Source organism: Rosa rugosa, chromosome 5, assembly GCF_958449725.1.
Source record: "Rosa rugosa chromosome 5, drRosRugo1.1, whole genome shotgun sequence".
NCBI classification, from domain to species: domain Eukaryota; kingdom Viridiplantae; phylum Streptophyta; class Magnoliopsida; order Rosales; family Rosaceae; genus Rosa; species Rosa rugosa.
This window is the reverse complement of record NC_084824.1, coordinates 35,996,733-36,020,640: the sequence shown is the minus strand read 5'-3', so window position 1 is coordinate 36,020,640 and position 23,908 is coordinate 35,996,733. Positions and strand designations below refer to the sequence as shown.

Genomic DNA, 23,908 nt, shown 5'->3' with positions numbered 1-23,908 from the left:
CCCAAGCCACTTTTCGTGACCATTTAGCCGTGTGGGGAGTATTTGTGGTATAAATAGTAACTAATTTCTCATCCAAATTCAAAAACTGTGTGACACAATCCAAATTCAAAACCAATCTTTGAGAAAACAACAATTAACAATATACACAATTAAATATAGTAGCACATCCAAGTATTTAGTTTAATGATTTAGAGTTTTAGACGTCTATGTCAAGAAGGGCATGGAAAGAGGTTCCAACAATAATTCACCCTCAGTTATAAATAAAAAAATTAAAAAAGTAATAAATAAATAATGAAGAGGTGAGGGGGAAACCGTCCAAAATATTTCAATCGAAAAAAAAAAAACCGTCCAAAATATTTAAAAAACAAAAGCCATGGAAGAAAAACGGGCCAGGTGATTTATGGAATTTTGGAACACGTGCCCAAAGTAGTTGGCCCAACCAGAAGGCCAATATTGATTATTGTTCTAGAAAGACTTTGTCCTTAAATATGGGTCACCAAAATTACGTTTCTCACCTTCCGCCATATTTGAATGTCCTTAAATGCCAGGTAAACAAAGAGTCATCCCAACAGCAATTAATCCCCTGGAGTCCTGGACCCTCCATCGCTACATTACTCCAACTCCTCCTACCCTTTGACGCAACCAACCAGCAGCTGCCACGTACCCGCAAATCCTCATTCATTTTCTTCTCTTAAAGAAAAGAAGAATGTTTGGGCGGTCGCATATAAATAGAAACTAGAGAGACCACAATTGACGAAATTAGAGAGGGAGGGAAAGTTAGAGAGACTAGAGAGACCATAAGTGACGAAATTAGAGAGATCTGCCGGAGAACCAAAATCGGAGGCGTTTTCCGGCGGGGCGATCAGCGATGTGCAATCACGGGGCGAGGTCGGCGAAGAGTAGCAGCAGCAACAGCAGTAGTAGGCAGCAGCAGCAGGAGAAGAAGAAGACGAGGATGCTGGTTAAGTTTAAAGACCTGCCACAGTATATGAAGGACAACGAGTACATACTGGACTATTACCGCTGCGAGTGGCCGTTAAAGGATGTCATCTTCAGCGTCTTTGCCTGGCACAACGAAACCCTCAACATCTGGACGTAAGTCGATCATCACTGTTTCTGTGTCTGTGTTTCATATTTGAGAAATTAATTAATTAATGGTGAAATGATATTTGCAGGCATTTGTTGGGGTTCTTGATATTCGTGGGACTAGCGGTGATGAGCTCGAAGGATATGGGAGCTCTGCTCGGGAATTTCTCCAGGTGAAGGGCGCTAGGAATATTAGCTAGCTACTTTGGTCATCATCGCTATCTATTTACGCGTCCGTGGTATTTTCGTAATTTTAACTCTTTTTTGTTTTTGTTTTTGGCTTTGCTTCTTCTTCTTCTTCAGGGCTTCGGTTTCTGGGCCGTCGATGATGAAGATGAACCAGCTTAATGTCTCCGACGCTCTATTTGCTCCGGTCAGTTCCCTTTTTTTTTTTTCCCTCTCTCTCTCTCTCTCTCTCTCTCTTAGACTTTGTTTGTTTTGAAAAGTAGTATTCTCTGGGACTTGGATTTTTTACTCGTTTCGTCACGGAATAAATAGGAGATGGGTCCCACACGTTATGGCCACCAAACGTCCATACCCTACTTTTAATATCACCGTGGGTCCCAACTCCAGAAGGGAAAGAATGGCGGATGTTGCCATTTTATTGTGTAGAGCACTAGAGGCGGCTCTGCTTAAGTTCGCTAGTTGGTTATATTCCTGTTTTTTTTTTTGGAGTTAAATTCCAATTTTAACCAAATATTTTAGTTTTGTTTATCTAATTTTCCGAAAAGAAATTTGCCAAATACCAGCAGAAAAAAATTGTTTGATTCTGATGAATACGCGGGGAAATCGAATTTCACCATTTACAACTATATTTCTCTGACTATTGGATGAAAGAAGAAATAAAGATCCTTTATATTGAAATTATATATTACAAAATAAAACGTTTATTTTAGTTTTCGTTGTTCTTTTTCTCATGTAAAAAATTGTCTTACACATGAAGAGCATATGTGCGAAAAGCAAAAGACTAAAAGTTAGTTTTATATTCTCTTTTTAATTTATGTTCCTTTAGTCTAATTTTTTTGCATTTGATTTGATAATTTGCTTAAATATACAATACTTGAGGTGTTGTGGACCATTTTCATGGAAAAAGTTAGATTAAAGGGTGTGTAGCTGACCTTTAGGTGTAAGTGATACAGACATTTATGTACCTTTTTTTTTTGGACGAAGATATTGATATTTATTTATGGGCTGTCCTTTAGGGCCTACTTTTGTTCAATATAATTTTTATATTCTGTGCTAGCACAATATCGAAACCGAAAGTTCAGAGAATTGATTAGGCCTATATCGATTTTGAACCGGTCGAAGCACGACCCTAAGCAAAGCTATGTCTTTAGCTTTGGTTCTTTTCACATGCCTACCTAGTAATGTCCCCTCCTTTTTAGCTTTGTCTGATAAAACCTAAACACTGTAATAAGATCAAGTTCACCCGTTGGGTCACCGGGTCAGTTACTATTTACTGTTTTTTAGTGTTTATTTTCACTTTTTGGGTCACGGGTCACAGGCACAGTTTCCAAACTAACCTGGGTCACGAGGTCAGTTTGAAGGTCACGAAAGTGACCTAGAGGTCTTCAGGTCAGTTTGAGAACTGTGCCCGTGACCCAGAGGGTGGAAATAAACATAAAAAGTAGTGAATAGTAAGTGACTGGGTGACCCAGTGGGTGGACTTACTCTAAGAGCAAGCACAAAAATAACAGAGGATTTTTGCTTATTTGATAGAGTTACAAAGATATTTCTATTTGTATCTGCGCAGGCTGCATTAGTCATTTTAATAAAATCCTGAGTTCAAGCATCTATGTTTTGTTTGCAGGATTCACATTTGAAGCAAATGTCAGAGTCATTCATTTATGCTAACAAGGATGATGGTTTTAGTACAATTCCAAGCTGGCCTTGGTTTGTGTTCTTAAGTGGTGCTATGGGCTGCTTAGTCTGCAGCTCCCTCTCCCACCTCTTTGCTTGTCACTCCAGACGCTTCAACTATTTCTTTTGGCGTCTGGACTATGCGGGCATTTCCCTTATGATAGTTTGCTCCTTCTTTGCTCCCATATACTATACCTTCCACTGCAATCCATACTCTCGCTTGTTCTATCTCTCTTCAATATCCATTCTTGGCGTCCTTGTCATCGTTACACTCCTTTCGCCGAGTCTCTCTGCACCCCGTTTCCGGACATTCAGGGCCACTCTCTTCCTCACCATGGGCTTCTCAGGTGTTATTCCTGCTGTTCATGCCCTTGTTATCCATTGGGACCATCAACCCATAATTGCTGCTCTGGGGTATGAACTTGCTATGGCTATTTTTTATGCCACGGGAGCTGGGTTCTATGTTAGTAGGATACCAGAACGCTGGAAACCCGGTAAATTTGATATTGCAGGACACAGCCATCAGATCTTCCATGTGTTTGTTGTGTTAGGTGCACTTGCACATAGTGCTGCCACACTAGCAGTCATGGATTTTCGCCGGGGATTGCCAACCTGTGTATATTAGGCAGTCATGGTTAGCTAGACATCATACCAGGGAGGATTCAAGTTTCTATGTTCTGCACCAAGTTTTCTATTGCCTTGTTGCTTAGCTTGGCCTTGGAAAACTCCATCCGAAGGAAAAACCTGCATTTTCATTGAAACTGGTGGGGAAGTTTATGTTGTTGTACTTTGTATTTGTGGACATCTATCAGTTCTACGATGATCAATTATAACTATAGCTACAACAGGTGATAATGATATCATTTCATATCACCAGTGATTTTATTTCAATTTATTTTATTTGGCTCGGGAATAGTGTATACTGAAGAAATCCCCCGTTTCAATGCAACGTAGTTTGCGTTACAACATACCATCAGAACAGATTGATACCCACTAGTGTCATCAGATTCACTAATAACTTATTACAGAAGAAAACTGAAATTTATTGTCTTAAAGACCTTTCCAAGAAATCAACATCTGCGGGAGTACATGATTAAACTAAACATCCTAAGGTTCTCTTCATTATCACTTGACATCCAACAACAACAAAATTATATCAGACAGAAGTAAAAATTGAACAGGAAAAGAATTTACTCACTAAAGCTTCACCCACTCGTGGCATATTTCTTTCGCATGCCAGCCTATCAACTGAATTCTCATGTAAAAATTCTCAATCCATGCTGCAGCAAAGACAGTGTTATCGCAAAGTATTCACACTCGCCAGGGTTGTAGTCAGTAACGACACAGGTTTCACTTCACTGGAAAATTTCTCTCTACAGCTGGGCCTTCACAACCCAATTTTGTATTTCACTTCTTTTGTACACAACTATAAGCTCTGAACTGGTTGGTATACTAGAAAACTTTCATGATCCTTCTTCAACTACTAACCTCAATGACCTCAGCTTCATTATCGCTATAATCTCCCCAACATTTGCTTGGTTTTTCCTCAACTACTAGATTGCTAGTCTCCTTTTCCACAATAGTATCACCAGGAACTGTATCGGTATCAATAGGCTTTTCTTCAGTTTCAGGAGGAACGTTTACATTATCTAAAGACTGTTCTTCCTGCAGCTCTCCTTCAATTGGTTGCTTGTCACATTCAACTTGTACTGATAACTTATCATCAGTCTCCTTTGCTGCACCTTCAGTATTTACTCCAACACCAATATCAGCAATCACAACTGGTGATGACTCATCTGAACTGACTGGAGATGTCGGAGACCCGTTTTGATTCACCGGAGTACCATTCGGTGATACCGGATATCCATTTGGGGACACTGGATAACCATTTGGGGAAGGCAAGAAACCATTGGGAGACACTGGATAGCCATTTTGAACCCAAGGTTGGCCAGGTACAAACTCAGCTGCATGTGGGTTCATTATTCTGGGAGGACCATCCCCGGTGTGCTCACCATTGTGAAAGCTATGTTTATTACGCGAAACCCGACTTCCAGATCTGTTATAGCCACCAGAAAGTCGCGGACCATAAGGAACTCTTGCTGTCGCTGACTGATGAGGTGATCTACGGACAGGATTAACTGCAAGCATCGGAGGAATATTTACAGGTGGGGGCAAAATCCCTCCATGATCATTGAGACCTGGAACTGGAACCGGAATTGAGCCAAAAACTGGAATGGGGGATGGATTAAAAGGAGGTGCGGCTGCAGAAAGTTTTTTGCTCGTCTCCTTTCCAGTTTCTTGTTCATCTACCTTTTCCCCACCAGTTGGCACTGGTTTAACTATGTCGCCATTGGGTAAATCACGTGACTTTCCCTCCCCTGTATTAGAAGGATTGTTGGTTCTAGTCTCAGTTAAAGCAGATGGAGGTTCTGAATCAGAGGAAGTCCTGGGGCAACTGTCTGGCCCTAGGGGGTCTGATGGTCCACATTCAGCAGCTGTGGTATTTGGACTTTGGGAAGCATCAGAAATCTCAACACTAGGAACAGGAACTTTTACATTTTCAACTTCTGCACCTTCAAAAGCAGTGTTTTCTAATTCCACAGCTTCAGATTCAGCTTCAACTTGTACTCCAACACTAGCATGCTTCACAACTTCCAGGGACTCCTTTGCCACAGAATCCTTCAGTTTTGCTGATCGTACTACAGAAGGGCTTTTCTCAGAAACCATAACCTGTTTCTCTCCTGTCGATTTCTTATTTTTTTGATCCTTCACATCTTTAATTGCAGTCACTTCACCAACACTGACCTCTGTTGTAGGTGTCTCCTGGCCCACCTGAGAAATTTGTACAATCAGCTTTGGTAACTGCTCCGCCACTGCCTTCACAATTGTCCCAGGTGGAGCCAATGCAACTTCTTTGTAGGAAAAGAGTTTTCCAGCTGACTGAACACTGATCGGACTTACAGACTTGACGACTTGATCAACAGAAGCTGGGGTAGATGGTGCTGACTTTGGGTTTGGCAATCTCTCTGCAGCTCCGGTAGCTGATGTGCTAGAGTTGTTTTGCTTGGGACTGAAGCTTGCACTCTTGACAAACTTCTTTGACACTGGAGGAGCAGGTCCAGTTGAAGAAGCAGGCTCATTTGGGCTTGTTTTGGGGGATGTGAAATTATTGGCCTTGCCTCGATATCTTGATGACTGGGATGTATTGATAAAGTTAGTATTCAGTTTTTCAAGGCTTGGCCTCCTTGACCCAGTAGATTTGCGACCTATAAGTGACCGGCCTTTAGGAACAGCCTCTTGCCAGCCTTCATCTGAGTTGTCATCTTGTGCCAGATCATCATGTGTAGCAAATATTATTGATTGCTCAAGTAGATGGGAATCATATTTCTCATTCCTAGGTTCTCCTAATTGTGCTTCAGACTTGTTCTCTTTATCACTTAAATTCTCTGCAACAGGATGACTTGGTAACAAATTTTCATCCTTCTGGTACTCATCAGAGACTGCCTCCCCGTTCTGACCTGGTTTGCCTTTAACCTGTATTCCAAAAGAGATATCAGTCGGATAATTTCTCCAGAAAGGAAAAAAAAAAAAAAAGAGAGAGAGAGAACATAAGAGCCTCTTTTGAAACTATCAGCTGGTTAGGAGTGTATGACCTTCAAACGAGCTTTCCTTTGGGCCTCTCTAGCTTTCATATCAGCATCTGGTGTTATATAATCCAAAAGATCTGATACACTGATCAAAGAAGAAGAAAAGATTGCATGTAATTGTTGATATCACAAGAGAAAATCTACAAAACTATACCTTATGAATCATCTACATGCAACCCTGATTAACCAATGTCAGGGTATAACAACAATGACATGATAAAAACAAGAGGATAAGTCTTCCACAAGCACGACTATGTGTTAAAAATGTCATGATTCAATGACTTTTTTTTATATAAAAGGACAGGAATCTCATTAAACAGGCAACCGGCCCAGTTTGACACAACAACCCCTCAATTTGATTAAACTATGCTTCTGTGATTCATGTACCTTGACAAATGGAGCGCCTAAAAGTCAAAAATATCACATTATAACAAAGATACAATACACAAGTTGCATCTATTATTACCTTAAATGACCTTTGCTGGAGATTGAAGCATCTGGCTTTGGAGTACCATTCCGTGCAGCTTCTTGCTGCTCCAAAGCTTTGGACTCAAAATACTCAAGCCATGCAGCCGCATCCTAGAATAATTGGTATATAAATTAAAACAAAATAAGCATCATCTCATTATATATATACTAAGTATCAGCACATGCTATGCATGTGGTGATGTAAGTTACTGCAAAGAAATAAGCTGTGGGAACCAAGTGTGCGAGTAATGTTTAATTGCTATACAACCTCAATTTTTTAACTTCTTATCTAATGTTAAACGGATAACTGGTTGACAAATAGTGTGGTCTTAAAAATCATACAGATATCTAAACGGATAACTGGTTGACAAATAGTGTGGTCTTAAAAATCATACAGATATCTACAAGTACATAAAAAATAAGGTTCACCAAACAATGAGACTGAGATTACTAAAGCCAATATTACCTGTGTGCGTAGATCCTCTGACCCGAGTTTCGCCTGCAGAATTTGCAAGGTAGTTTGTTCGTGCTGAACACTTAACGAGTATGCCTCCATCAAAGAAAGTGCGATAGCTATGGCATGATAGCTAGCAGCAGTCTAAAGTAAAAACATATGGGTTAAAACATGTACAAAAGCCATCAATACAAATTACTCATGGTGCATATTTGTAAACACAAACAAATGCAAGCAAAGATGTTCATGCACGAAGGACAAGCAGAGTGCCAAACTGCCAATCAATCTCTTGGGTAATGGTTGGTTGAGGAAATTACAGAAGATCAGTTGACGAACAAATGAGAGGTTTCAGATATCTCCAATAGACCAATATATATATATATATATATATATATATATATATATATATATATATATATTTTTTTTTTTTTTTTTTTTTGTTGTTGTTGTTGTGGGGGGGGGGGGTTGGTTGGTTCAAGAAAGATACAGGGTCCCCTCATATCTCTGAGATGTCCCCAATAACCACCAATATCCCTGATTTAATATCCACTCATTTTGGGCCAATCATATTTCTGAAATATCAGAGTACCAGAGCAAAATTACAGATATTCTTGAATATCTGCAGAACTTTTGATGAATTGAGAAGGGAGGAGTTGATGCAAATATAGCCTAATCAATTCTTAACTTCCCTAATTCCTCCAAATCAAAGTCTAGTTAACTTAAATGTCCACTAAACAAAGCTAATTATCATTTGGATGAACAGTGATGAACACACCTTTGGCCTTTCCATCACATTGACCAACACTCACATACTAAACCAGCAAACCAATCATTCAAAAGCATAAAACTTATACCAGCTATCTATGCTTTTTCATGCCACTTTAGTAGTACGAGGGAAAAAAAGCATAATAAATATCATGTTCACTACCATGATTCATTCTATTTATCGATATTAAGACTTGGTATGACTATAGTATGTTAGTAGACGAACGCATCTAATTTTGATTTCATGGGAATGTTTTCTGGATTTGAATGGACTTATCATCTATTGTATGCATCCCAATGACCCAATGTTGACTTTATCTTTAAACTTACGCATAAACTAAGTAGAGACAGAGAGGGATAGAGAGATATCCTGAGGTTTCCATCTATGCAAACATGAAGTACAATTTTTAGAAGCTATTAACAACAGACGACCAATGAATCAGCATGAGGGTAGCAGTCTGATCACGGTTTGAAAAAGAAAAAAAAAATTCCCCATCAAAATAAAATATAACATCAGAACAACAGAATATAGGAGTTAAGTTATTCACAGTATAAATTACTCAGTCTGATGAAGATCCAGACACTATAATTATTTGATGTTGATTGTTACTTCCAATTATATTTGGGCAATTGTGGCCTAATACCCTAGAAACTTTCTAGAATTACCTACCTACATGAACCAACTTGTGTGTGTGTGTGTGTGTGTGGAGAGAGAGAGAGAGAGAGAGAGAGAGAGACCTGTATATGATCAGCTCCAAGTAGCCTTTGATTGCACTTGAGAGCTTCATGGAGGTACCTAAGAGCAACATGGACGTTCCCCAAACCTTCTTCCATCATTGCTACATTGATATAGGTGGCAGCCGTGTTTGGATGAGACGGCCCACATGTTAGGTGCAATAGATACAGCGCACGATTGACGTACCTAGAATGCATTACAAGAAAGTAAGCTATAAATCTTCAGTCATTGCCTCGTTAAATCTGCTTCCTTAAATGCAGGTCCAAAAGTGGCCTCATTTATTCTATCAAGAGTGAGAGAGAGGGCTTCTCTTTGTTTCTTATTGATCCAAGCTAATTTGCCAACTATCAGAGGGCAATAAAAATTAGTTTGAATGCATAATGACATCGTAGTTCTTTCCGTGGCGGTGAAACATCTAACAGTACTAGAGTTCAAGTCTCTCTATCTGCACATTGTTGTTATTGTCTCTATTAAATGCATAGTATTAGTAACCTTGAAGAAAAGTATCTAGTACGTTGTATAAACCCTCATTTTATGTGACTGTAAAATATTGCCTTGTCCTTTTTTCCGGTGAAATTAATGTTTTCTGCAGTCTAACTCGATTTCTGATTTTTACCTTTTCCCCTTATAGGGGACTAAACCTGAAACTTAGAGAAAACAAAACCTGATATGAAGTTCATAAGAAGTATCTATTGCTTGTACCAAAAAAGAATAATGAATTTTTCATTGCCATATTGCAGGCCACATTATTGATTTCTTAGACTAAACCAGGTCCTACAGTGATCAAATGGACTACATTGTATGTCATTATCTTGATCATGATTGAAGGAGTATAAGCTTACTCATGCTGGGTTACGTAGGATTTTGTAGTAATTATGTTATCAATATCCCCTTGACTGGTTGAAGTGTACAGCTTAACTGTTTCATGATGTACTAAACTCACCATTTGGGCCAGCCCAGGTGTGCTTCAGTCAAAACTGGCAAAGTAAAACTACATCTAACCCCAACAGTTACAAAAATTCAAATTTTTATCCCATTTTGTGTAACAAATCTCAGCATATATTTGTACTTTCACTGATTGTTGTCCGAATAAAAACCTTTTAATTGACTCCATATATTCAAAATTTAACACCATCGTGATGTCAACCAAATATTATAATGTAATTTTCCTGAAATTTTCTAATTTTCTTTTAGTTCATCTGGTTTTTCAAGGTCTTTAACATGATTATGTGATTAACGGAACCAGGTAGTCACCAGGTATTGTAACTAAAAATTGAGTCATGTACAAAGTAAAATGAGCAAATTAACTCATGTATCAACTATATATACACACAAAACACACACACACACAGATATATATATATATATATATATATATATATATATATATATATATATATAGGGAGAGAGAGAGAGAGAGAGAAGCATACTTCAAGGCCAACTCTGTATGTTGAAGTCGGTAGTAGAACACAGCTAAATCCCCGTAACTTTTCATTGTATCAGGATGATCAAGTCCAAGCTCTCTCTCATTAATATCCAATGCTTTTTGCTGATAGATGGTTGCCTGTATACAGTAAACAAGTATAGGTTATGTGAAATGATGGTAGCACAAATCACAAGTCAAAGTCAATCCGGATGGCAACTTTTGTCTAAATTCATGAAAGGGTATTCAATTCATGCACTTCGTAGAAGGAGCCATCGGGACACTGCACATAGTAGGGTTGATTAAATGTACTCAAAACGAGTCATAAAAAATTCTAAAACTTGAGACAGATCTATTTTGTATTCAATGAGTATCTAGTAACTTCTTTTCAAAAGAAGAAGGTTTTGACATTTGAAACTTGAAAGAATATTAAAGCATATACCTGATTAAAATCCCCAGTGTGATACAGTACTACAGCGAGAAGACTATATGCTCCAGCAGTCATTCGATGATAAGGCCCACATACTGATACAAGTTTTGACAACGCCTACCAAATTTATGTGAAAGTTGGATCAATTAATAATCATGATATGATTTTTTGTTTTGTTTTGGCTAATAAAAAAAATATCTAAGAAACATAAGAGATTGCATACCTTAGTGCCATAATTAACAGCATCCTCCAGTTTACCTTTATCCAAGGAAGTCTTGGAAGATTCCAGAAGTGTACGTCCATCAGCAGATGAACATGCAACATGCTGTCAATAGAAAGTATCGACAGCTTAATAACAAATTACAATCTAAGGGACTGTTGTCCACTTTCAAACTTTCTGAAGTGATATTATATATAGCGTAGATATATTTACCTTGTACACAGGGACCATGCTTACTATATCTGATTTCCTAAAAGGAGACGAAGTGTCCATATCATAGTCCCTTGGCACAAGCTCAAGGCCAACCTGATAAAGCATAACTTTGGTTTAAACATTGAATAGGTAGTGAATTCAGTTAAGAATAAGACATCAAGTAGTACTACTATAAAGGGTCTACTCATCATATATAAAGAAGAAAACTTGGGTTTTGGTAAACTTACAAAAAAAAAAAAAAAACCAAAATTTGCCCCACCTCAACTATGTTAGCTAATATATAAACTCAAATATATGAAGGGCAAAACAGTAAACAGCATATCAAAAAATAAAATAAAACTATATGAAGGCTCCTCACCAACTTGCCCACTTGTTCTTTTATATTTTTTTAACGTTTATTTTATTTCATTTATATTCTAACATTATATATGTCTAGTTTCAATGATAATATATTAAACTGGAGAGGCAAATGATGCGGACAAACTAAAAGGCAAGAGCATCACTCGCATGTGCATAGCATGTGCAGGAAGGCTAGTATTACCTTATGGCACAATCCACGAAGAATGGCAAACTTTCTTAAGTCCTCAACGCTTTCATGTTTCCATTGCCATCCAAACCTCTTCAAAAGGAATGTTTCCACCCACTTCCATTTTAACGTATCCTCACAAGTAATGTCTCCATCCACATTTTCAGGTGATCGGGTTCCTAGCAGAATATTTAGACATGCTGCTATGGATGCAGCCAAGTCTGCGACATTATCAACTGCTGCTACAACAGCTTGCAGTATGTGTTTGTATGCTCGCACAACCATCTCATGGATACAGAGTGATTGTACATGAGGGAGCTTATCTGCAAGTTCAACCTAGTATAACAGAGGAAATGTAGAAAATTAAGAATGTGCTTGTATACAATTTCAACCCATCTGCATATCATCTTTAAAACTCAAATACGAATGGAAAAAGAATGTAGGAGGCTAAAGTGGTGTATCAACACAGTTCGATTGTCACAAATGGCTAAAGCGGAGGAGAAATGTCTGACCGAAGAATATCAATATAAACAAGTATCTGGTATTTGACTACAAGATTCTATCATCTGGTCTGATCAGATGCTTGCTTTTTCCCTTGTGCTTGTTTTAGTGATATTATTGATATGGTTTTATCCCTTTCATCGTATCGGAGGTTAAAAAACACATCCTTTCTTCACTTTAAAGAACGGTTAATTACTTAGATACTTCCAAATTATCAAAATAGGATCAGTAGAAACAATAAAAAAACGTAGAAGATGATGAAAAAAAAATTAAAAGAGAAATTACCACGCGTCCCAGGGAACACATTTGCAAACCCCTTGTATGCATAAAATCTGTCAATGTCCTTCCATCAACTGGTGAAAGTTCAAGGGAGCCAAAATCTGCCACCTAAGACAACAACCAAAGATAGTAAGAGGATGATATGTGAAGCAAAAGAAGAGAATACAAAATGTGAGGACAGGGAGCATAGACCTTCTGCAATTAGGAACTAACCAGTTTTGGAAGTGCAGTATCAGCGTAATACTTGTGTGCCATTTCAATCAACTCATCAGGTGACTGCCAATATAAACAGTCAGTCAAATATGCAAGATGAAGGCTACATCAGATCAGGCAACACAGGAAATTCAAATTGCACTCGAACATTAAAATGTGATGACATGAGCTAGCTACCCAGGTCTAAACAACTGTATAAGTAAAACTGAGATATGACTATCAATAAGCAGCTGAGAAACCTTAAGGTGGAGACCGGTATCTGATTCTTTGAGCCGCGAATAGGATGCATCAGGAAGTAGCCTTCTCCAATTTATTTCCTTTTCGGCATCTCGCTTTTCTAACTCCTCCTGACTGGTGGTGACTGAATTCTTATTAAGATCAAGGTTGTTACCCCCAAGAACTTCCTTGCCCTGTTCAGTTTTACTGCTCCTGATATCCATTTTCTTCTTTATTTCCTTTAGCAGTCCACCTTGCTTTCCGAGGCCCTTAACAGCCGGTTCTATCTTAGCTTCTTCATTTTTCTTAGGCTCATTTTTCGCTGAAACCTGATTTTGCAAATGTTGCACCCAACATGCTCCTAGCTCCCATCTGATCGACTTGGTGTGATTAGATGGCCCACCCTGCAACCTTAATAAACTTTCTTCGAGTACTTTCCTTACTAAGGACCTAGCAGAACGTAAATTTTCAAAATCTGTACTCTGGCTTCGTTGAACCGTAGTTGATGACTGAAGGAGGGATGACTGTTGCAATAGCATTCTCAGGCTGAAATGTAAATTTTACAGGGGAAATGTATCGGTATTAGTACTTTGTGGTTTATTGTGCACAAAGAAAGGCTGCCCCACCCCACCGAAAAGAAAAGAGCAGGAAACAAAGAAGAAAAAATTGGGTCGGCATACCAGATACATGAACTGACCTGTTAACATTCAAGGCATTTGCACCTCCTTCAGGCTGGTCCTCAATTTCAATGTCCTGAGGAACAGGTTTCCCCACCCAATTCACCTCAGCTAAAACTTTCACAACAGCAGTAAATCCACAATGCCTAACAACCACAACACCTAGTGTAGAAGTATCCTGCAGGACAAAAAAAAATGATTTCAGATGTTTAGTAACCACTCCGAGATCTTATAGAACTATAGAATGACTATCATTAATTCAGTAAACTCACATGAACAGTTGCACTCTCATCAGCTGTTATGCCTTTCAGTAGGTTTCTCTGAGCAACTTCTTCTTGTGGCATTCCTAGAACTCGACTACCATCATTCTTGCAATCCACCTTTACACTTGCATCAGGTGCATCTCTAACGATCTTAATGATTAAATCTCCAATTTTTTCCTCATGATGAAGTGAAAGAGTGGAATCATTTAGGCAAGACTGATGAGTGTCAATTAGGCTCTTAATAGCTGCAACAGCTTTAAGAACTGAGACGTCGACAAATAAACTGTGAAGCAGAAAGGCCTTTCGATCTCGAACTTGCCTCTCCTCTGCTGTTGCACAAGGCATTGCTGCAAGAATGGCAAACTCTTTCGCCCATGGCCTGTTATCGTGTTTACCGTCTCTTCCCTGCCCACCCCCATTTCCTCCCCAATTTTCATCTTCTAGAGGAAGTGGCGGGAAAACAGACGGGTTCTCAGCAACAACCGGAGGGACAACCCATGTGTTTGCCCGAAAACCATAAGGAAGGTTCCCAAACTGAAATAATCAACAAAAACGCTTTTGGTAAAACTGCCTTGCCTTAATTCATACTAAAGTCTTACTAAATAAGGTGAAAAGTAAAACACCTACTTTATTGTGCTCGGTGAAAGCCTTCATGACAGCATTGTATGCCTGCATGATTGCAATGCAAGCAAAACTTAAAACTTAAAACTTACAGCCAACAGTTAACAGCAGCAAATGAGCTCTAATTCAAAACAAAAATGTGAAAACATACAGCATCGAATGGCCGGCTTATCTGTTGAAGCAAAGCAACCAAAGAGTGAGTAATAAGAGGACGTTTTCCAGCAGGGTAGAACCCTTTTCTGGATGCTACTATAGTCGTCGGCTTCCCACTACAAACCCGAACCTGCAATCACCAATTTAACCCCAAATGCCTATTATGCTCAGCTCAATTTAACTCATAATTCAATAGTTTTAGTTCAAATTTCAAACGAAAACATCAAAAATCACTTGCATCAATTTGAAACAGGTCCTCCTCTGCCTTGTCCTCAAGGAACGGACGGCTAGATCTTCTAACGTCTGCAACACCACCGCAAAATCACCACCGTTAAAATGCCTCAAACAATGAGCACAATGGAACTAGAGAGAGAGAGAGAGAGATGGTTACTTACAGTGGAGTGGAGGAGTGAGGTGAGACAAGGAGAAGAAGTCGTAAAACTGGCCGAGCCTCGGCGGAGGATACATTGCCGACTCGCCGCCTTTCTCGCCGGCGATCGGAATCGGACTCGAAACTTTGGTCTTCGGAACGGCATTGTGCTCGTCGCCCTCGTCTAAACCGGACTCTTTAGAACTCGACCGAACCGTCTCCGGAACCGAGGCGGAACCGGGGGTTCTGGGTGAAGAAGACGACGACCCAAACGACGTCGTGCAGGCGACGATGTCAACCAGTCTTCGAATGTGAGCCACGGCTTGCTCTTCCGTGTAGTCCTCTGTAGAGGAAAAAATATATATATAAAATCAAAACCGAAAAAGAAAAAGAAAAAGGTGGAATGATCGGGTACCTTCGACGATGGTGAGGTGGCAGGGTTTGAGAGAGAGGATGTCCACAGTATCTTTCAGTCTGGGTCCTCGCACCTGATTGCGACTCAGAATAAAAGATTATAAGGTAGTGGAAGTACACTCATGAAATGATGTTGGGATCGGGTGAGGGGCCCACGTGGAAAAAGAACGAAGCGCATACCTCGTGTGATAGGGAGAAATTGGTCAAATGACATGTATCTACGTGGACCCCCAACAGCTTTCTCACATCTAAGATCCTGTCCGTAGAGATACCCTATATAGCATATTAGCATTTTACCAAATCAGTAAATAAAATTTATCTCCAATTACTAGGGGTTGCAGAAATACAGACGGTAAAATTTTTTGCCTCTGTTGAAAATTTAGTTAAATCTGAAGCCACTTTTTTTTTTTTTTTTTTTTGAGAATAAACCTGAAGCCACATATTGCGCATTTTATATCATCGGCCATTTATATTGTACATTGACATTAAAATCACATGTGAATGTTTTGTAACCAAAAAAAAAAAAAAATTCACATGTGAATGGTTAATGGTATGTTCAAAAGAATTATATGTCTTCTATGTAACTAATTGCACGTGCTCATGTAAATACAAATTAGATGTGGATTCTATTTTGGTATAATTTCATAAAATGGAGTGAAATTCACATTTCTCATTTTATAATTCACACTATATGTTTATTTTTTGGCTTAATAGCCAATTTGTTACTCTAGGTTTCACCTTGATGTCAATTTGCTTCCCTAAGTTTTATTTCAGTCAATTTGCTGCCCTAAGTTTTCACAATTAGCCAATTTGCTACTGTAAGTATTATTTCTGCCAATTTGCTACCTTATGTTTTCAAAATTAGCCAACTTACTACATTTTCGTCATATTAATTTGTTCATTTCTTCGTCCACACATGGATTAATTTTAAAAATTTCAGGTGGCAAATGGCTAATTTTGAAAATTTAGGAAAGTAAATTGGTTAATCTTGAAAGCTTAGAGCAGCAAATTTGATGAAAGGGTAGCAAATTGACTAAAATAAAATGTAGGATAGCAAATTGGTTAATTTTAAAAACTTAGGGTAGCAAATTGGCTGAAATTAAGGTAGCAAATTGACACTAAGGCCAAACTTAGGGTAGCAATTTGACAATTATGCCTTACATTTTTAGTAACTTAAATTTGTAACAAAAGAGACCAAAAGGGAAAGAATGAGTGTAGATTGTAAAATGGGGAGTGTGGATTTCACTCCCATTTCACAAAAGAGACCAAAATTGTGAATATTGAGTTAATTTAATAAAACTATAACATAAAATCATATCAGTCTAATGATATTTCTTCACATATGTAGATGAGATCTTAAGTTCAACTCCCCTTATAAATATTTGAAAAAAATAAGGACCAATTCACGGTATTATTCATATATAACACAATTATTCAAAGTTAAAAAATAAAATAAAAAATAAAAAAGACATATCAGTGATATTGTTATCACTCTAGATTTGTTCTTTAGAACATTTTCGTTGGTAGGAGATTTCAAACTTTTAATTTTTTTTTTTTTAGGTACAAGTTAAAACTTTAAATTTAGAAGCAGAAGAACAAACTAGAAAATTAAGCTATTTCAAGAGGAATGCATTGATAATAGCTGAAGAGAGATTGCTGATGTGTTAATGCATATGGAATCTATTTCAAGATGGTAGAGGAATGCAATGATAATGCATTGATAAGGCTTAGCCACATAAATGTTAAGAGTGAATTATAGCATGCTGGATTGAGGATATCTTTTGTTGGCACAACATTGTATCCCAATGTGCCTCAAAATTTTAATAATGTGGCGGCAGTGGTTGGTACTTATAGCACAATGGGGTAATATGAAATTTTAAATATAAATAAACATTTATAGATAGTATTGCAGGGCTTATTATTTTATTAACCATGACTAAATTTTTTTTTTTTTTTTTTTTTATGTTTATGACTCTCAAGTATTAAGAAAATTCTTTAAAGTTTAATTATTCAAGAAGAATGAAAATGTCAGTACATAAAAAAAAAAGTAAAAAGAAAAAAATGTTAACAATAATATCATTATATTCAAAAAATAAAAACTTAACATCATCACTACAATAATATTTGTTGTCTTTCAACGAAGTGGAAATGAGTCTAAAGAGAAATTTATTTTATTTTGAGTATACAATAACTAGTAGACGACTATACAACTGAAATTCAGTACATGAGAAAAAATTTATGTTAATATACCAATTGATTATGACCATAAAGAGATTTGTAAAATCACCAAATATGTTTACATTTGTATCAACAACTGAGATTATATATGTGTATCTCTATCATTAGATTAGCACATAACATAGATTTTCTACAAAAACCTACTCAATTCATACCTTGAGGGTCACTTGCGAGTCATCTGGTGTTTCAATGGTAATCTCGATTACGGTAGGCAAAACTGTAATCATTAATTGATGGAAGTTAAGTAAACATAAATAAAGATGAGGCTAAACTGTAATCATTAATTGATGGAAGTTAAGTAAACATAAATAAAGATGAGGCTAACTAATTTACAAGGAAGTAAACGAAGAAACTTACACTTGAAGAAATAAATACTATAACCAGTGTAATGCTCATATAGTCATGTGTATGGCTATCTAATTTTACCTGAATTTCCTTTTTCTTTCTTGTCAAAATTTGACCTCAATTATCGACTAATTAACATCGCATTGTTCATTTACTTTTTGCTTTTTTGTTTTCTTTCAAAAGATAAGGAGGAGATAATATAAACAATATCTCTTCAACTTATCATTGTCCTTCAAATCATCAAATGGCCACCAATATTACGAAGTGATGTTAGACCAAAACTGAGCAAACAAAGAGAAATGAAAAACAGAGTAGCAAACCATGTAGTACATAATTCAAATGAAGAGAAGAGAAGACAATCAAAGAAATGGAAAAACAGAGTAGCAAAACCATGTATATAATTCAAATGAAGAGAAGAGAAGAAATCAAAAAAATGAAAAATAAGAATGAGATGAATATATATATATGGAATATATTACAGGAGTAGTAGTTTGAGAGATGAAAATGAATGAATGAACGAACCTTTCTCTTCTTTCTTCTTCTTGTCTCCCTTGGATTTGTGTGGCTTGGCTTTCCCTGTTTTGGGAGCCATTGTGCACCAAAGCTATTGAGCTGGTTTTATAGGCTCTAAGCTAAGCTCTCTCTTCCTTGGAACTAATTCTAACTGTCTTTATTGAACGATGATACTTATGACTTCCAAAATTGAATGTATCGAATAAACAACTACTTCTCTTCCACAACTTGAAAAAATCTCCGTCCGCCACACTACTCGTCTTAAACTAATTAAAACACTTCAAGATGACAGAGCTAGAGACAGAAACCCAGGAGCTAAATTAAGCAGAAGAATATACAAATGCCAATGGTTGGAACCAGCAAGCTATCTTTTCCATGTTTTTTTTCTTTTTTTCTTTATTAAACTAACGAAGGATTTGGATTTGGATTTGGGTTAGAGAGAGTGGGATTCGAGGAGATGGGAAATGAAGCGGGATTTCAGTTTTACATGGCAGAATTGATAGGAGGAGTGAGTTGAAGTAGGGAAGCTTGGTATTGGGATATTAATTCCTGAGCACAAGTGATAGAGAGCTGGGGACAGACATAGAGAGAGAGAGTGTGTGTGAGAATGAATGAGTGAGAGAAAGAAAGAGATATAATAAGTTTGTTTTGGAGAGGGAGATTTGGAGGTGGATAGGATAAGGTAAGCCAAGCAATGCAATGCCTTATACACACGCTCAAACACAAAAGAGAGAATGTAAGGCTAGCGATTCCGGGCCTCTCATTTTTTTCAGCCCCTTGCTAGCGTAGCTTCCTCGATTAAGATTTTTACACCTCATCTGCTTCCTCACCTCCATCTCTTACTGTTAGTCTTTTCGTTTGATTTCTAGTACGTTACGTCGTCGAAAAGAATAATAGAAGCAAATTCAAAGGCCCAAGCTTCCCTAGGTTTGACGATTCCTCGGGATTAAATTTCACAGATGCACTATAGATATTTACGCAGCTAGAATTGGATTGTACTTTCATTCTGGTTTATCATAGATATTTACACAGCTAGAATTGGATTTTACTTTTTTCACTAGGAATATGCTTTTTGATTTTCTGCAACACTAGTGTGAAACATGTTAAACAGCGACAAGTGTGGTCCGTGGCCCATCATTGTACCAATACTGCTCTAACTTAACCACCCGGTAGGTGTTGGGTTTTAACACAAAATGTCTTAGAACATTGGGTGAGAGTCATCCATTTATAAGTTATATTTTCTTTTGTCACTTTTTTAATGTGGGATATTTCCTCTTCAACAAAATAAGATCGAAACTGGGACAGAGCAGGGAATGTGAAGTAGGCTGTGCTAAGGAAACTTCTATAATAAATATTTGTATGTTATACACACATTTACACATGTGACAACAAATTTGTTGTCATTATGGTAACATAAGTCATATTTTGTGTAATCTTAGTCATATTAATGGTAAGGAAAAATTTTAAGAACTATACATGACATATATGTCGTTCTAAAGTTCGGCGTATTTGGTTTTAAATAATTAACTTCGGTACATGAAGTTGCAATCCTGACCCACTTTTAATACATGGCATCAATAACACCGATAAACATATGCAATTATTCAATTTTCAAATGGTAATTTTGAGTTTTCATCTCTCTCTCTCTCTCTCTCTCTCTCTCTCTCTCTCTCTCTCTCTCTCTCTCTCTCTCTCTCTCTCTCTCTCTCTCTCTCTCTCTCTCTCTCTCAGATACGGACACCCAAATCTGGGTACCCTTCTCCTTCTTCTTCCTCCTTCTTCTCCTTCCTTCTTCTTCTACCCTTCTCCTTCCTTCTTCTACCCTTCTCCTTCTTCTTCCTTCTTCTCCTTCTTTCTTCTTCCTTCTTCCTCCCTCCCCGATTTGATTTGGACACCCAAATCTGATTTTCTTCTCCTCCTCCTTATTCTTCTTCCTTCTTCTTCTTCTTCTTCTTCTTCTTCTTCTTCTTCTTCCCTCTCTGATATCAAGTTTTGATTTGGACACCCAAATCTAATTTTCTTCTCCTCCTCCTTCTTCTTTTTCTTTCTCCCTCCCTCCCCAATATCAAGGTTTGATTTGGACACCCAAATCTGGTTTTCTTATCCTCCTCCTTCTTCTTCCTTCTCCTTCCTCTTCTTCTGCATTTTTTTTTTGTTAATCTATGAAAAGACGGATTTTCCTTTACAAATTTGACCAAAATCACACTGACTAACGGGGGCCGTAACGGCATACACCGATTTTGGGTCGGGATTGCAACTTCATGTATCGAAGTTAATTCTTTGAAACCAAATACACCAAACTTTGGAACGGCCTATATGTCATGTACCGAAGTTACAAGGTTTTGAACAAATTCATTGTCAATATTGTAATTTTGGTTTAATTATATGTAAATAGTGTAAAACAATGTGGTAATTTTGTTCTCAATTTTGTAATTTTATTTACTATAAATTGTAATTTTTGTTCAAGTAGATATAAAATGAGTGTATGATAAACATCATAGTACCATAACTTGTCCTGCTAAGCTAAACTTATCTTAGTAAATAATTTTCATTTAAGAGAAATTGGTCAAATCTCGATTATCTTATTTGTTTCTTGTGAGATCTTAGAAAATTAGTTTCCCTATTTTTGAAAGGAAAAATAATTTCAAGCTATTTTTATTTGAATTTCTATTATTTTTAATTTCTTTATAGCTTTCAAAAATTATTTAAAGTTTTTAGTTTATCAAATTTTATCTTTTGAACCTGTAAGATTAAACGTCGTTATGAGTTCGTAAGAATTTTCAGAGGATTTTTTTGGACACGGGTTATTTTTAATGATTTTTGGAAGTTGGTATTATCTAAAAGTTTGATTAAAAATAAAATTATGAGGCGGCTTGATCTGGACTGTTGATTTCAAACACCACTAGATCTGGACCGTTGATTTCGATTATTAATCAACCCGAGGATATCAAAACCCTCAGACTCGACCCGGTGTTTGACCAGTTTTCTTCCGACGGTGACCTGACATTTTCTCCATCATCCGGTCACCTCCAGGAGGAGCACCTGCACTATTCGACTCGTCTAGGTGGCGTGATACGGAGCCTGGTCATCTCTTCACTGAACAGCCATCGACAACGATAGGAGGAAGCCCTATTTTCGATTATAGGGTTTGCCGACGGATTTTCGATTCCGGCCAATTTGCGGCGTCTCACAGATGGAAAAAGCTTCCTCTCGACCTTGCCGACCTATCCATGGTGTTGGTTTGTCCAGATGATAAGGCAAGAGAAAGAATCGAAGTCGGGAGCTTCGGTACCTCCGGCGGGTTTTCTAAGTTTTCCGGCGACTCAAATAGTGAACAGCGATAAGTAAGGTATCAGAATTGATCTCCTCATCGAGGTCTACCTCTCTATATACTTGAATTTCAGTTTGGTTGAGATTTGAAGAAAGTGAGGTTTGAGCAGTGGTTGGCCACCGTGAAATTATTGTTCGCTGTAGCGGTTTGCTATTCTTTGGTCAATTTCCTACCATAATTCAATCATCTGAACTTAAATTGATATTTAGTTATGCTTCAATTATAGAACTTGTGAATTTTGGATTTTTAGTTGGGCACAACCATTGTGTTCATGGTGGAATGTGGTGGCATTTGTCTGCTTTAACTATTTTCTAATAGCCTTGATCATGCTTGCGTTTTTCGTAGCTTAATTGAAATTGATGATTCGTTGCAAGGTTTATGATTAAACGTAAAGGTAGATTCAGAATTGATTTGAGAATGCATAGAGGAATTAAGTAACGAACGTTTGGGTGTCTAGAGTAATTCTGGAGGTTTGAATCGAATGAAGTTATGAATTGATTTAGTTTTTGAAGACGGAACATTCAGAGTTTGGATTGGTGTTTGGAGCAGATTTGGGATACAATGATAGAATTGATCGAACCTATGTGATATTAATTTGGGAAAGTATTGAAGAATTGGGAATGAAGATTTGGGTGTCTAGAGTACGGGGAAGAAAGGATTGGATGCTAGCAAGTATAAGAGGTTAAGTTTTAGTAAAGAGAGAGTGAGAGTATCGTACCCAAGGGATTGAGTAACTCTACCCTAGCTAGATCACCGTGAAAAGAAACCTAGAAAAAGCATGTAAGTCTACCTTTTTACAAGTTCACAACCTTAGCTCTTTGGAAGCTAGAGATCATAAGGATGGTATTAACAATTATGGTAGCGAACGGCTTGATTGATTTTAATTTTTACGCAAACAAATTAAAGTACACAAAAATAAAGTAAGCAAATAAAAATAGAGACTTTAATGTAAGAGAGAGATAGAGGCTTAGACATCACACCTAGCCTTGCTCAACACACAATGTAACCCAAAATTAATGTAACAACATGCTTTGATAAATTTCCCCTTAGTGCTTTGATGAAGCTACCAAGAAACCAACTACGTACTCATGCAATTTAACAATCTCTTCCAAAGCAAAGCTAAATTACACAACCTTTATACCATTCAAATCTTCCGGATCATAAATGGCCTATGGTGCCATGAGCCTAAATTCTTCCGGAACCTAAACTCACAATATCATGCTTTAATTTTTAGGTAAGAAATTCAAGCAACTTAGTTCTTCCCTTAGGAATAAGCTAAGCCACTACCTATTTAGCTACACATGCTCAGGGAATCAAGAGTTTATCAAGTTCATGTATGTGGTGACCCGAGAGGGGGTCCCACAGCGCCGCGACTCCGAGCCAATGAGGAATCAACATGTCACGAATGGCATCTCGATAGCTCATCAACCCGAAACCGCAAGGCCTTTTGAGTTTAGGTTGTTGGTTTACAAAACACTTTCTTGGACAAATCATTCTAGCAACCTAACAACACATTTTCAAAAGCGGAATTCGAAATGGGCTAAGAGTTTTGGGCTTGCGATCGGAGCCCAATTTGGAAAATAAAATTGATCTCTAAGTAACGACAAGTATGGGAGACGCGCCCCAGGGTTACGGGTCTCCCGGAATTTTTGTAAACGAGTAGGAAATAAATAAAAAGTAAATAAACTAGCTACTACAAAATCCGATTAAGGACCAAAACCTTCTTTTGATAAAACTAAAGAGAAATGCGCCAAACCGAGCCATATGCCTCATTCGTACGCTCCCCGACCACATGCTCGAAACCTGCACACTATAGTAGGGGTGAGCTTTCGTCCTCGCATGCCCAGTAGGGGCCGACCCAACCATGCTAGGTTTGAAAAATAATATACTTGAAAATATTACTACATAATATTGTGCACGTTTATCGAAAAATGCTTTAAGAAAAG

General features: G+C 37.6%; 2 protein-coding genes across 3 annotated transcripts; one reads left to right on the top strand and one right to left on the bottom strand.

Moving 5' to 3' along the window:
* Positions 1–740: 740 nt before the first annotated feature.
* On the top strand, positions 741–3,837 carry LOC133708399 (heptahelical transmembrane protein 2). The gene is made up of 4 exons (XM_062133860.1): positions 741–1,095; positions 1,176–1,259; positions 1,390–1,459; positions 2,897–3,837. Exons 1-4 carry the CDS (start codon positions 869–871, stop codon positions 3,569–3,571), a joined length of 1,056 nt encoding a protein of 351 aa, XP_061989844.1. The 5' UTR covers positions 741–868; the 3' UTR covers positions 3,572–3,837.
* A 108-nt stretch (positions 3,838–3,945) lies between these two features.
* LOC133708398 (protein REDUCED CHLOROPLAST COVERAGE 2) lies at positions 3,946–19,298 on the bottom strand. 2 transcript variants are annotated; one of them, XM_062133857.1, is made up of 23 exons: positions 18,641–19,298; positions 17,929–17,990; positions 15,716–15,808; positions 15,537–15,609; positions 15,147–15,464; positions 14,990–15,054; positions 14,750–14,881; positions 14,605–14,646; positions 13,987–14,511; positions 13,735–13,892; positions 13,061–13,583; positions 12,822–12,884; positions 12,615–12,716; positions 11,844–12,164; positions 11,303–11,395; positions 11,093–11,194; positions 10,882–10,986; positions 10,447–10,580; positions 9,019–9,202; positions 7,528–7,659; positions 7,060–7,172; positions 6,600–6,678; positions 3,946–6,480 (listed from the first exon to the last, which is right to left on the bottom strand). In XM_062133857.1, exons 1-23 carry the CDS (start codon positions 18,708–18,710, stop codon positions 4,423–4,425), a joined length of 5,547 nt encoding a protein of 1,848 aa, XP_061989841.1. In that variant the 5' UTR covers positions 18,711–19,298; the 3' UTR covers positions 3,946–4,422. The 2 variants fall into 2 exon arrangements, with proteins under 2 accessions (XP_061989841.1, XP_061989842.1); XM_062133858.1 differs by lacking the exons at positions 15,537–15,609; positions 15,716–15,808; positions 17,929–17,990; positions 18,641–19,298 and having other exon boundaries at positions 14,986–15,054; positions 15,147–15,427.
* Positions 19,299–23,908: the final 4,610 nt, after the last annotated feature.

What these genes read in the sequence shown, in the direction of transcription:
- LOC133708399 (XM_062133860.1), top strand. Translation starts at nt 869, where the DNA reads ATGTGCAATCACGGGGCGAGGTCGGCGAAGAGTAGCAGCAGCAACAGC. An exon ending in GAAACCCTCAACATCTGGAC is followed by an intron (nt 1,096 to 1,175) that starts GTAAGTCGATCA and finishes TGATATTTGCAG; the next exon opens with GCATTTGTTGGGGTTCTTGA. An exon ending in CTGCTCGGGAATTTCTCCAG is followed by an intron (nt 1,260 to 1,389) that starts GTGAAGGGCGCT and finishes CTTCTTCTTCAG; the next exon opens with GGCTTCGGTTTCTGGGCCGT.
- LOC133708398 (XM_062133857.1), bottom strand. Translation starts at nt 18,710, where the DNA reads ATGGCTCCCAAAACAGGGAAAGCCAAGCCACACAAATCCAAGGGAGAC. An exon ending in ATACCGGTCTCCACCTTAAG is followed by an intron (nt 12,885 to 13,060) that starts GTTTCTCAGCTG and finishes TTATATTGGCAG; the next exon opens with TCACCTGATGAGTTGATTGA. An exon ending in CTGTTAATTATGGCACTAAG is followed by an intron (nt 10,987 to 11,092) that starts GTATGCAATCTC and finishes TAAATTTGGTAG; the next exon opens with GCGTTGTCAAAACTTGTATC.